Consider the following 13,676-nt stretch of genomic DNA (forward strand, 5'->3'; position numbering starts at 1 on the left):
TAGGAGGGATGTCTTATATTTGGGGGAATTGAGGTAAGGTGGGGAAACTGGCTGATTGACAGCAAACTGTATAATTGTGATGGAAATGAAGAAGAAACCAAATGGAAATAAATTTCCAAAAACAAATCATCACTTTGTTTCAGACAAGAATGCACTTTTCTCCAGGAATTGTCCATTATAGTTTGACAGTTGGTTAAAGGCCTGTGCTGTTGAGTGTGGTAGCAGCTGCCCACATGGCTATCTAATAAAAATTGAGGAAAAGGAGTTGCAGTCCCAGTCCTTGGAGCCACATTCCTTTGTAGCTCACAGCGTCTAGCCAGACGTCACCCTCAGAGATGTAGATGTGGGTGTAGAGCGGAGCTTCTAGACAGTGCTGCCCTAAACAGGCTGCCAGTGGTATCTGTGCATAATTGTCAGCTGGCTGCTAACTTCATTAGTTAGAGCTTTTAGTATTTTTTTTAAAAAAATATTTACTTGTTTATTTCATTTATTGATGTACATGCGTACCTGTCTTCTGACACACCAGAAGGAGGCATCTGATTCCATTACAGGTGATTGTGAGCCACCATGCTGGGAATTGAATTCAGGACCTTCGAAAGAGTAGCCAGTGCTCTTAACTGCAGAGGCCTCTCCAATTCCCTTAGAACTTACAACTTTAACTTGGATTTATATAGATTAAACTTTGAAATGTACAAAATGTGGCCAAGAGAAATTGAAAAGAAAAAGTTATCATTGTGTTAATTTTTGAGGAAAACATGCAAGATTTAGTAGCTCTGATAATATGTGTTTGGTGTCTGTCTTTTCTTTCAGGGATTTCTTCAGTGCCAACCCCTTCACCCCTTGGACCTCTGGCGGGCTCACCAGTGATTGCCGCTGCCAACTCACTTGGGATACCTGTTCCAGCTGCTGCTAGTGCTCAGCAGTAATGACCCCCATCTGTCTTCTGATGCCTGAGCAGAGGTGGGGAAGTCCACCCTCTCCTTGATGCAGCTTGCGCCTGGCTGGGAGGGGTGAGAACACTTCAGAAGCACCGTGTCTGAACCGTTGCTTGTGGATTTAGTAGTTGAGTCATAAAAAAAAATTATAGGCTGATTTTCTTTTTTTTTTCTTTCTTTTTTTTTAAGAAAAAAAAACTTGGACTTTTCATAACTCAGGGGATTCCCTGAAAAAATTACCTGCAGGTGGAATATTTCATGGACAAAATTTTTTCTCCCCTTCCAAATTCAGTTTATCACCACTAAAAAACAAAGATAAACTGGCCTCAGTCCCAGCTGCTGCGTTTGGAGATTTCATCCCCTCCCACTTCCACTCTCCCCACATTGTACACTCTTGGGGGCTTAGATCTCATGTTCCTCTCCAGAGAACGTAAACTGTAGTTCATCAAGGGAGGAGGGGAGGGAAAAGGTGGGGAGGACCCAGTCCATCCTGAAACACTGTCCTGCTGGCTGGCCACTTCACCTCTTCTCTCCAGGACTGCATCGTGGCTTATCCTGGCTCTGGTGGAGGTGGGTCTGGTCTGTCTTAGTTACATCAAGATGGTAAAAGTCTACCCAACTTGCAGACAGATCCAAAAGCTTTTTTTCTGAATGAATCATGTCTTACTAATCTAACCCTAAATGATTTTAATTTTAGTTTAGTGTCCATTTGTGATTCTTTCCTTTCTGGGCTCCTACTTTGCTCTTTCCCTCTTTGTCTCCAGACATGCTGTGTTTCATATCTGGGAGGAGAGGGAAGGCAGAGTCTTTCAGTTTTCTTTGACTTGGCCATTTTGAAGTCAGTTAGTTAGTGGGCATAATTTATTGCTTTTTAAAAAAGAAATATTGTCCATATAAGTTTCATGCTAGCACTCTAATGAGCTAACGGGTGATGTGGCCGCACTGGGTTCATTTTAAGCTTTGTACTCTCCCTCCTGCCCTGCCCTTTCTTCACATGCTGTCTAGGGAGGAGCCCTGCTCTCAGAGTTGTAAGGGTATTTGAGAGGCAGAAGCAGAGCCACTATCTCCAGTGAACCAGAAATGGTAGACATGTAATTGTGGGAAACTATCAGCTCTCTTGTTCTGGCCCTACCATCCCTTGCTATGTGTAAATATAATACTTTGTCCTTCATATGTGAAAGATCCAGTGTTGGAATTCTTTGGTGTAAATAAACGTTTGGTTTTATTTATCAAGGTTAGATTTAAGTTCCCTGTGTAAAGGTCTCGCTGGGTGGGTGTCTCACATTCAAACCTGAGGGGACTAAAGCCCATACCATGGAAGCTTCCCAAGGCCCTCATTTTTATACACCCCCTCATTTGACCCATGGTACTGGGCAGGGCAGAGAGGCCTTAAAAAGCACCACAAGCCAAAGCGTCTCTGGGGATTAAGGATCCTTTGCCATAAAACTCATTCTGTGTCTCAGCATTGCAGGGATTGGGGATAGGAAAAGTCGCCAGTTTTTGTGTGTTTGTGTGTGTATAAAGTGGACTTTCCACTGTAATCCAACCACCTAAGTTTATCAGGTGCTTCACTGAGGAAGCCTAGTTTTTTAAGCACAATAGCAAAACATCAGCTCTGTATTTTCTCCTGTTTTTTCATTACAGTAGCTGCCTGTGGGGACTAGGAAAAAAAATCTTCCAACATATTTTAAGGCCTAAAATCTTAGTTCCCCATTCTACCTTTTTAGATTCATAAGCCTTTCTCACCTGGCATCATAGATAAAACATAATTGTTTGGGGAGTTGAATTTAATTAACTTACCTAACTTTGTAACCCATCTTGGCTTTCGTAACTTTATCAAGGTGGTGGCTTTAGCGAATGTAATGATAAAAGTAGAGGATGCTAATGCTTTTCTTCAACCATAGAGAGCTAAAAGGAAAACCTGACTGCAGAGTGATTTTTCTTCTTTTTGGCCACTTGCAGTGACTATTTATTATACTTGATTCTTGTGCCCTAGCGTGCTGTGAGGGTCACCATGTTGGATTGGTGCAGAGCTGAAAGCACCAGGTGTGCCAGAGATGCAGCTTGTGATTATGTTTGCACTGGATCGTGATTTGAACAAGACATTTAGACTGATGAATTCTTTGTTTTGAGGTGGAAAGGAATGTTGTAGATGAGGACTCCACACCCTGCTCACCGCTCAGAAGTGTAGGTGTGTCTGAGGCTGGTGTGGACAGCTGTAGATAACTGGGCCTCACACATCAAACCTGTGCAAGAGCTGAGGGTGAATGCAGAGGACTCTGGTGTGCTACCTAAGAGCCCTTCAAAATAAATTGAAGATTAAAAGAAAAAAAGGAGTCACTGCAGAAATGTGGAGAGTTTTAAAAGATCTGAATGGGTGGGGGTAGGGAGGGTCAGGGTTTACAGAGTACCAACTTCTGCGTTGTAAATTACCTCATCTGGACACCTTGTATTGGGACACTATTTCTCAGCACTTCCTGTGTCTGTATTGCTTAGACTGCGGGATGGATGCCAATATAAAACAGCTGTGTTGGCAGTTACTCTGAAAGTATTTTTAACTTTGTTTTGAAGTGTACCCTTTCCCCCTTTAAGTTTAAAGTCAGAATTCCCCTCCTTGATTTATTGGTTGTAATTGTATTGTAATTGGTATGACTAAGACATAACTGTGCTGGGAAGAAGTTGTGCCATGAAGGTCTTTAATTTTTTTTTTTTTTAAATAAAAACATTTAAATCAATGAATGTCCATGCAGCCTGAGCAATATGCTTCTCCAGCCGACACCGTGTGTCATAAAGGGTGGTTTAGTTTTCATAGGATTTGAGCTTAATACTGGGTTGGTGGAGATGTTGGGTGGGAGAAATTTAATATTGGTGGAAGAACTCTGAAGTTTTGGCGTTGAGGTACAGTGGGAGGGAAGGTAGTGGTCCTATTCATTCATGCCCCTGTCATACATACAGGTACATCACATGTTTTCTGAGTTAGTCACATCTGTTAGACCTAGGGCCACACTGCTTGGGAGAGAAGGGAGAATGTATGTCAAGCGGCTGGCATAAAGCTAATTCCTCTAGTCCTCTTCTGTGGAAGGTTAGACCTTGGTTTTCAGTTTATCAGCATTCACAGTACTTTGTGGCAGAGGCCCTTCCCTCCGAGGGACCTCTATGTGAGGCCTTGCTGTCTGAGGTTTGCTTGCCTCACACTGACACAGCTGTTATAATCCCTGTGGACAGTGAACGCAACTATGGGGGGGTGGGCAACTATTTTGTAGTCCTTGAGACATGGTCTCTGCTTGTGCTGATGAGCTTATGGGAACATATTAAGCAGTTTACATACATGCTACCATAAAGGGCTGACAAAGTATAGGAAACAGCTCTGTGACTGACCAGCTGAGTGAAGTCCGCACACACCAGAACACATTTGCGTCTCGCTTCAGTCATAATTAGGAGAACTGGAGAATGCTGGTATTCTAAGTTTCTCATTTGCCTTATAACATGTTTACTGCATAGGATTTTACAGCTCTGACTGGTTGGAGGTGCTGAGAAGTTAGGCTTAGCTACAAGAAACTATCATGTAATATAATTGATGGATTGAGCAAAAGTAGTTTTGTCATCACCATCTACAAATTCCCACAGCAGGTTTTCTGCCATACTTAGGGTAGCTATGAGTGATTCTTCAGTCAGGGATCCTTGCCTGCCTTCCTGCTGGTATTTTCTTCTTAGTGTTGCAGTTCTAAGGGATGTTCCTAGTTGTAGGTCATTTGTGCTAACAATTCTGACATTTGGGGCCTGGCCAGGTGTTTTTTGTAATTTAAAACAAGGTTTCTCTATGTAAAACTGTTATGGACTAGGAGTTGCTCTGCAAACCATAGGAGCACCAATCTCAGCCAGACAGGGATGGTTTCTTGAACACACACCCTAAATACCTATTAGACTAGGGGCAGAGCTCACAGGTATCTGAAAGATGACAAAAGACATCTTTTTTTGTTAGCTTAGAAAAAAACCACAATGAGCATATATTCAGGGGCAGAAAGTGCTGCCTGCCAGTCAGCCATTTTAATGATGCTCAAGCCATTTTAGACCAATAGTTTATATTGACCTTTAACCTGATGAGTCCTACATAAAGCCCTGTGGGATTTCTCAAGATTTCCAAATCTCAGAACATAACTGGGGATGTGGTTAGCATGGTCCTGTTTGAGTTGTCTCTTCTCTCTGTCAGTCACTGGCAGGCATGTTACAGCAACAATACGAAATAGCTGGTAAGAGGGGTCAGGTCAGACAGACTATAATAGTAACAACCCTGGCTGTCCTGGAACTAACTCACTTTATAGCCCTCAAACTCAGATCAACCTACACTGCCTCCTGTGTGCTGAGATTAAAGGCATGTACCTCAGCGCCCACCAAGAACTATTTCTTGGTTGAAAAAGAAATTAAATTGATGAGATATCTTTACGGTTGACACTTTTTCCTCAGAAATAAGGTTTGAACACCTGGATCTTCATGCCCCACCCATCTGAGGGTTCCTTTCCTTGATTCTACTATTGCATTTCCTTTTCTTTGTGCCACTTGACTTTTCCTTGTGTCTTTGTGTTGTTGTGATTGTCCCTCAAACATGCAAGTCATCTATCTGCCTGATGACCTTCCTTGTCTTACTAAAACCCTTTTTCTAAAATGTAGGTAGGCCATTGTCCCCCAGGAATGAAGAAGGCTGAATGGAATAACATAGTGCTTACTAAATGGTCAGAAATACCATGACAAGGGGCATCTCAGAACCTTCTCAGGATTGTAGCTGTAATTATAAGCCATAGGCCATACTGGATCAATAGGATAAGAAGATGCTTATTAAGGAGCCCTAGTAAGTGGCTGAAGACAAAGTAATCCCAACTAATTTAGTACATTTAAACCCAGATTTGTGTGTGTTTGTTTTGTGTTTGGAGGTAGGGACTTTAGTTCTGGATGTCTGAAATTGTTATGTAGACTAGGCTGGCCTTAAACTAACAGATGTACCTGCTTCTACATGTACCACCATACCTGTATATAGTAATATAAAATTCAAGTGGTTCTCTAAATAGGAGGGGTAAATAGAGAGCATCAGGTACCCAGGTTCTGGAGCACATTGCAGTGTAGCACATAGTGTATATATAGAGACTTTGTGACCTTTCTTTGACCCTGTGAGAAATTTAACCACTTCTAAGAAGTGACCTAGTGGAACTGCAGATACCCTACTTTTTAAGCAGAACCTTCAGCCGGGCAATGGTGGCGCACGCCTTTAATCCCAGCACTTGGGAGGCAGAAGCAGGTGGATTTCTGAGTTCAAGGCCAGCCTGGTCTACAGAGTGAGTTCCAGGACAGCCAGGGCTACACAGAGAAACCCTGTCTCGAAAAACCAAAAACAACAACAAAAAGTAACAAAACAAAACAAAAAAGCACCTTCACAAGTGACTTTTTATTGTAAAATATTACCAAAATGTCCCAAGACATAAGAAGCTGTAAGAGATCCAGAGAAGAGCAATCACTTGACTCTTCATTACATTGAGACAGGGCGGCCGTTAGCCCTCCTTGGTTACAGTCTCTCCTGTCCCAGAAGTCCCAATACTTTATAACAGTGAAGTAAGTTAGACGGTGGTGGCTCAAACCTTACTTGAGAGGTAGAGCCAGAGTGGTCTCCAACAAAGTGAGTTCTAGAACAGCCAGGGTTACACAGAGAAGCCCTGTCTTCAGGAGATGAGGGAACCTGTAGAGTAGATGCCAAGTGTAAGTCCCTGTCAGAGTTTTAGGATGTAGTAGACTAGGAGCAGATGCTGTCTCCTTCCTTTACTATGTAACTGTATAGAATGCATAAGGTATCTATAGGAAGGCTGTAGATCTCTGAAAGACTGAGTTTTTAGAAGACAGCAGCGATATCTTCACTAGAAAAGAGAAAGTATCAGTTAAGATGGACAGGCTTCCACCGGGTTGGCCAGGTTTGTGGTTTTCCCAGAGCACAGCATGGCTGTTTGCTGTTCTCCTCCTCTTCACTCTGACACTCCGTTCCTCTGGCTGTAGTCGTAGGGTTGGTCTTTGCCTCCATGAAGTTGCCCTTGTCCTGAGCCCTCCACATGAGCTCCTCTAAATGGCCAGTCCATTTCTTACACCTGTAGCAGAAACTGTCTTAGAATGTAACATGTAGCTAGACAGACCTGGAACTTGCCTATAATCCTTTCTCAGCTCCCCAGCGCAGAGATTATAGTTGTATGCACTTTGCTTTACCTGGCCCCAGTTATCCTGTACAAGATGTCACTCAACAAGGATGTTGGTTCTTCCTCAGCAACTGGGAGTGAGAGATTAGATATGAACTATGTAGAAATACCAAATAATAAGCAAGAATTAAGGTTATATACATGGAGTAACTCTAGCTTGTGTGCTTTTTAATAACTAGAAAATGTTTTGGACTGTAGCTTATTTTTGAAGCCTACCATACATAAGGCTCTGGATTCTCCCATTAGCACTGCAATAAATGAGTGAGTCTAGGAATGTTAAAGTTGACTCTGCCAGTCAACGTGGTAGAGGGGACTAATTTATACAGGCACTCACTTATTATCCTTAATGCCTATAGCATAAACCACAATTTTAAAACAGAAAGCCCATATTAAAGAAAAAAGGGAAATCCCTCCTTTCAAAGGAAAATAGAGTTTATCCTGAAGAATAAGTGTATACAAGACTAGATACAAATGAGCCTCAGAGGACAGAGATAGACAGACACAGGCAGGCAGATACAGACCCACCTTGGGGCCTTTCAAGGTAGAAACTGAGACAGTCCCCTGATATTTATAGAGGCTGCCTCTGGGAAAACATCTGGAAGAAAACAAAGTATTAACTATAATTGCCTCTGGTAAATAAATGTTACTATAGCACAGGAAACCCTACTAGGCAACGGTTCTTAACCTATTCCATGCCTTCTCTCTGTTTCCTGAATGTATCAGCAGTTGTACTTTGAAGGAAGCCCCGAGCCTCTCTGTTTTCTCATAACCGACTGTCTTTCTCTTGCTTTTGTTCTCGCGTTGTCTTGGACTTACAGCCTTCTAGGGCAATTGCTCTAGACTGAGATTTATCCTCAAGTGGAAGGTTCAAGTTTGTTCCAGGTGGTTCCTTCTGAGTCACATGTTGAAGCTAGCTACCTGGTATCTGTTCTCCATGGTGAACCAGATGAGGTCAACATAGGTATGTGCCACCTTGTTGGCACAAGTCATCAATCAAGCCCATCATCGGACACAAGGATGAGTGCATCTCATGTTGGAAGAGCTATTGAAAGTAATATGGCAAAGGATATGATATATAGTCTTAGAAGCCAGTGAAGAATCAAGACCCATAGTGTAAATTGACCATGCTATCAGCAGAAACTGAAGGCCTTTAATCATTTGAAGTAGCCTAAAATAATAAGTTGCATGAAATAAATCATTCATCCCTTGTATCCATGAAGGATTTGTTCTAGAACCCCAGATACCAAAATCTACCTAACCTTGAGTTCCTTTTGTAAAATGGCAGTGGAATTAATCTCCCACATACTTGTAAGCCACCCCTGGATAAGTCTAATTACAATGTATTGTCATGTGGATAATTACTTTCAAGACAAGGTTTGTCTGTGTAGCCCAAGCACTCCTAGAGTTCACTCTAGATCAGGCTGGCCTCAAAGACACAGATCCGTACTGCCTCAGCCTCCTAAGTACTGGCATTAAAGACATACTCCACCAGCACCAGGCAACTATGGTCTTATTTTGGGAAAAACGGCGGGAGTTGTCCTTTAATTCTAAGCTAGTATTTTTCTTTAAGGGGACTTTCAATTCTCAATTGAGTGGATACAGAACAATTTCAGAGGACCACTGTATGTATTTACCAGGGAAATCGTGTGTTTTATGGTCATTTAAAAAGAGTTTATTTTTAGCTATGTGTTTGTATGTAGGTATGCACATAAGAATGTGGGTACCCAAAGTGGATACCAGGAATTGAAATTGGGCCCTCCAGAAAAGCAATGTGAGAGCTAACCACTGAGCCTTCTCCAGCCTCTGTTTTTTTTTACAGGGTTTTAGCCCTTGTAAAAATCCTGCATCCGCCTCCTCTGCACAAGTGTGCACCTCCACACCTGACATAATTCTTGTTTTCCAACAATTGAAATCAGTTCTGAGTTTGAGGCTTCCTGGCCAGAACAAAATGTAGTCTGCTGCCCAGAGAAAGGGTCTGCAGTCTAGTGGTGTTATATTTATTGCTGGAATGCTTGCATGTGTTTCCACTTCAAAATTATTAGTTAAATAATACATTATAATTGGTAAAATTGTAATGGTCAAATGTTAAAAGCTTTTAAATAGAAATGTTAAAGCTTTTTTAATTTTTAAGAATGGGAAAACCAACAGAAATAGACCAACTCAAAGAGAATGGGGAGGAGCTAACATAAATCCATTACCAGGTCAGCTCTGAGATCCTGCAGCTATCATGGAGATAGTGAAGGCCGATCTGATCAGCCTGAATATCACAATAAAGAAGTAGTGATAGGGCAGTGTGGTGTGGTAGTGTTGGGAAGAGGATGAGTTTAGAAGCACTAAACACTTTCTATGAAAAGCTAATAATGGCTAACATTGAAAAATTACTTCTTGCGCATTTGTTTTGATATGTTTTTTTTTTGTTAACATAGCAGACCTGTGTAGACATATGTACCTGTAATATTGTATCACTCTGGTTAAAACAAACTAAATTTTAATAAATGGATATTTATTTTGAATACTTTCCTTCCCACCATTCCAATGGCCAGAATTCCTTGTGCAGGCTACAATCCTGGTGCTTCTGTTTCTACCCTTCACTAAGTCTCTTCCTTGACTTCAGGTAGGTCCCAAACTTCCCAGTCAGAGAACATTTCAGAATCATCTCTCTTTTTCTCAAAGCTTATCAAAGTCTCCCAATTGTAGACAGTGCCTCAGTTGAAAGGTGAGAGGGATGACCAGCTTTCTCTTCTGGAACCTGTGAGGTAGGCACATGAGGAATCTTCTGAAGAGCAGAGGTCAAAGGTTAAAAGTCTAAGAAAATGTCCTTTGTCCCTCCTCACAAAAGCCTAAAATTGGAGGGTAGGGCAAGCAAGTTTTCACTCATCTGGAAGAAAACAAAACCACTCAGCAGAGACAGTAATGTGTCCTGGGTCTAGAATTCCAGCTACGGGTGGGGGTGAGGGAGGTGTCACCAAGTCCCAGGGACACAGTGCCTGACGAAGACTGAAGTAGACTCAGCACAGCACTCTAGACCAGTGCTAAGTCAACAAGTATTGATATAGTCAAACGGCAATGGCGAGGACAGGGCATAGAGCCACAGAAGACGCCACAGAAAGCCGAAGGAACACTAAGAGAAGACCACTCTGCATGCCACCACAGCAGTGTCACAAGAATTTGAAGCTTGTCCATGGGGTTTGAGCATAACAACAGTAAACGTAGCTGTCCCACCTCAACTCCTGCAGCTAAAGAGCTAAACACTGAGGACAGCTAAAGTGTACTCATATACATAAAATAAATGAATCTTTAAAAAGTAAAAGGCTTCTCCTGGAGGCAGATAAGATGGCTTAGCAGGTAAAAGCACCTGTTGCCAACCATGAGTCTCATCCTCTGTACTCATGGTGGAAAGAACCAATTCCACCATATGGCCCGTATGCATACCCACAAATAAATAAAGTTAACAGGTTCTGAACTTTAAAAAGAAAGAAAATAGGGACACTGAGATGGTTTCAGCCTGTAAAGTGCATATTGTGCAAGACTAGTAGTTTTTTTTTTTTAAAGACTTATTTATTTCATGTTATGTGCTGTCTTCAGACACATCAGAAGAGGGCATCAAATTCCATTATAGATGGTTGTGAGCCACCATGTGGTTGCTGGGAATTGAACTCAGGACTTCCGGAAGAGCAGTCAGTGCTCTTAACGGCTGAGCCACCTCTCCAGCACCCTAGTAGTGTTTTTAATACCATCTGTAACCTCTAGCTTTTCCATGCATCCACTTTGTTCTCGGAAATAACAACTCAAAGACTTCTTATGTATGAATAAATGCCTAGGCTCTGTTCATAACTAGCTCATATCTTAGTAATCCGGTTTATTCTACTAGCATGCTGCATGGCTGGTTACCTTCTCAGTTTCATACATCTGTTTCCTCAGAGTTTGGGTGAAATCTCTTGCTCCCAGCACTTTTCCTTCCCCAACTCACTCTCTTGACAGATGACCCACTTCCTAATCTTGCCCAAGCTCATTGGCCAACCAGCGTTTTATTGACAGGTGATGTTTCCATTCAGCATAAGAAATTATCTCTACTTTGTAGCCAGACTTGATTCCCAGGACTCATGATGGAAGGAGAGAACAAATTCTGACCTTTTATCCTGACCTCCACACACTCCTGCCCACACATATGCACACTAAATAAATAAATGCACTTAAAAGTATTTTTTTGTGGGCGAGAGAGATGGCTCAGCAGTTAAGAGCACTGAGTGCTCTTCCAGAGGTCCTGAGTTCACTTCCCAGCAGCCACAAGATGGCTCACAAGCAACTGTACTGGGATCCAATGCCCTCTTCTGGTGTATCTGAAAACAGCTTCAGTGTATTTGTCATTTTATATATATATATGGTATTTTTGTGTATGAATGCTTTGCTTGCATATATTTCTGTGTACCACATTCATGCCTGGAGACCAGAAAACAGCATCAGATCCTCTGGAACTGGAGTTAGACAGTTGTGAGCTTCCATGTAGATGCTAGAAATTGAATTTTCTGCAAAAGCAACGCATAAGTACTCTAAAACTGTACTAAGCTATTTTTCCACCCCTCCCCTCACATATTGTTATTTATTTGACAGTTAAACTATGTGGTCCTGACTGGCTTGAACTCCCAGGGATCTCTTATTTGCCTCTGCCTTGAGAGTGTTGGGATTAAAGGCTTATGCCACCATGCCTGGCCATTAACAGATTATATTTGTGTTTCAGTGACAAATGTGTATTTAAATAATTTAGGCTTACAATTTTTAAGTTGTACCTCAAGCTATATTAATACATTTAAAAGATGTCATTAGGGCCCTGAATAGAGCAGTTGACTAACATGATGAGCAAGGTCCTGAATTCACCCTCTGCACACAAAAGAAGTACATACACAACTAGCCAACCTTATTCCCCTTTGGCCAGAACCTTGTTTTTAGCAATTTAACAAATCATCAAACACAAAGAGACATCTGATAGATGGCTTCTAGAAAATACTGGAATAGGTATTTTCTATTTATCTGTTCGATAAAGAATGACCCCCAAATGTTACCATGGTAAAAGTGGGAGCACCTGCAGTGTTGCTTGTTAGCATTGTTACAAACAACAACAAATATTTGCTGTGAGAATTAGTGTGTCTGTTGAGTGTATTAAGTACTCCAAGGCTTTAAGAGCTGGGTTTCCTATAATGAGTAAAGGAAATAAATGATTAGACAAAGGAAGGCAGAGATGAAGGAACCTGGCTTAGCCTACTCCATCCAAGTTCACTTTGTGGAAACAAACCGGACCTGAGCCTCTGGAGCCCCGCCCCTATGGATTAACCCATGCCTTAATAGGTGTAAAAAAAAAAAAAAGACCTCCAGAGTGTCAAATATTCTTATAGTACATGGAAGTATGGTATCTTGGCTCCAAAAGATACATTCCTATATTAAATTCAGTCTGGGCCTTATGTGCTAGACAAGTGCTCTGTCACCGTGCCACAGCCTAGAAATGGGATCAAAGAATTGATCATTATAACCTGGGAGACTGGAACAACATTTAAAAAAAAAAAACCAAAAAAAAAAACCTTAATCAGCTGAAATTGAGGGAGAAATTTGGGAATTTCTAAGTTTATTAAATATTAGTTTTAAAAATCGAAGTAATTTCAGAGTAAACTTTTTTCCTCAAAAATTCCCCAGGAGACTTCTTTAAATGTGGATCTCTCTCTCTCTCTCTCTCTCTCTCTCTCTCTCTCTCTCTCTCTCTCTCTCTCTCTGTGTGTGTGTGTGTGTGTGTGTGTGTATGTCTTTACATGAAGCCAGAGGACAACCTCTGGAATGTCCATCCACAGCTTTTGGCCTGACTAGACTGGCTGGCTGGGTATCCTCTGGAAAGACCCTTTAGAAAAGTCTTGGAGTAAAAGTGTGACCCTTGGAATCTGAGCTAGAGAGAAGGTATGTGGAACTAGGAGGAACCGACACTTATAGAAGGGAAAACAAAAAACAAAAAATCAAAACACCAAAAACAAAAGCAGTGAGCTGGAGGCTTTAAAAACTAATCAACTAGACTCATGAGAGCATCCTCACTGGGGATCTGCGAGATGAGGCAGTCTTTGGGGATGATCTATTTGAGGGATGACCCGGAGGTGTCACTGAACTTGAATGTGTGAGTATGCGTCGTTAGAAACACCGTAGGCGAGGAAGAGCTCAAAGACCTGATCCGCTCCGGAGTGTTTTGATCAAAGGATCACTGCTTCGCACCACTCAGTGAGGGAGCACTGCCCCAATCTGTCTCCATGAGCGGCCACTCTTCCCCAGAGATGTCCCCGCTAAACTCCGGAAGCCAGGTATGACTGGTCCTTGGTAAGCAAAAGTCTGCGCATAACCATGGAGCTTGTCAGTGTCCAGCCTCGTGGATTCAATATTTTATTTTCATAACTATATCAGGAATAAAAGCAAAAGCAGTGGCAAAACGATGATCCCACACGCATGCGCATACAAGCGGCTTCCCAGAGCCTAGCCTCCA

At 41.9% G+C, this 13,676-nt stretch overlaps 1 protein-coding gene across 6 annotated transcripts in view; it reads left to right on the plus strand.

Annotated features, from left to right (window-relative positions):
* The window catches only part of Csnk2a1 (casein kinase 2 alpha 1), a 38,880-nt gene extending 36,712 nt beyond the window's left edge, over nucleotides 1–2,168 (plus strand). For all 6 annotated transcript variants that reach the window (XM_052183895.1, XM_052183897.1, XM_052183896.1 and 3 more), the window contains one exon: nucleotides 811–2,168. In XM_052183895.1, coding sequence (XP_052039855.1) covers nucleotides 811–926 — 116 coding nt within the window. In that variant the 3' untranslated portion in view covers nucleotides 927–2,168. The remainder of the gene's footprint in view (nucleotides 1–810) is intronic.
* Nucleotides 2,169–13,676: the final 11,508 nt, after the last annotated feature.

The sequence above is a fragment of the Apodemus sylvaticus genome, chromosome 5 (assembly GCF_947179515.1).
Source record: "Apodemus sylvaticus chromosome 5, mApoSyl1.1, whole genome shotgun sequence".
In the NCBI taxonomy this organism is placed as follows: Eukaryota; Metazoa; Chordata; class Mammalia; order Rodentia; family Muridae; genus Apodemus; species Apodemus sylvaticus.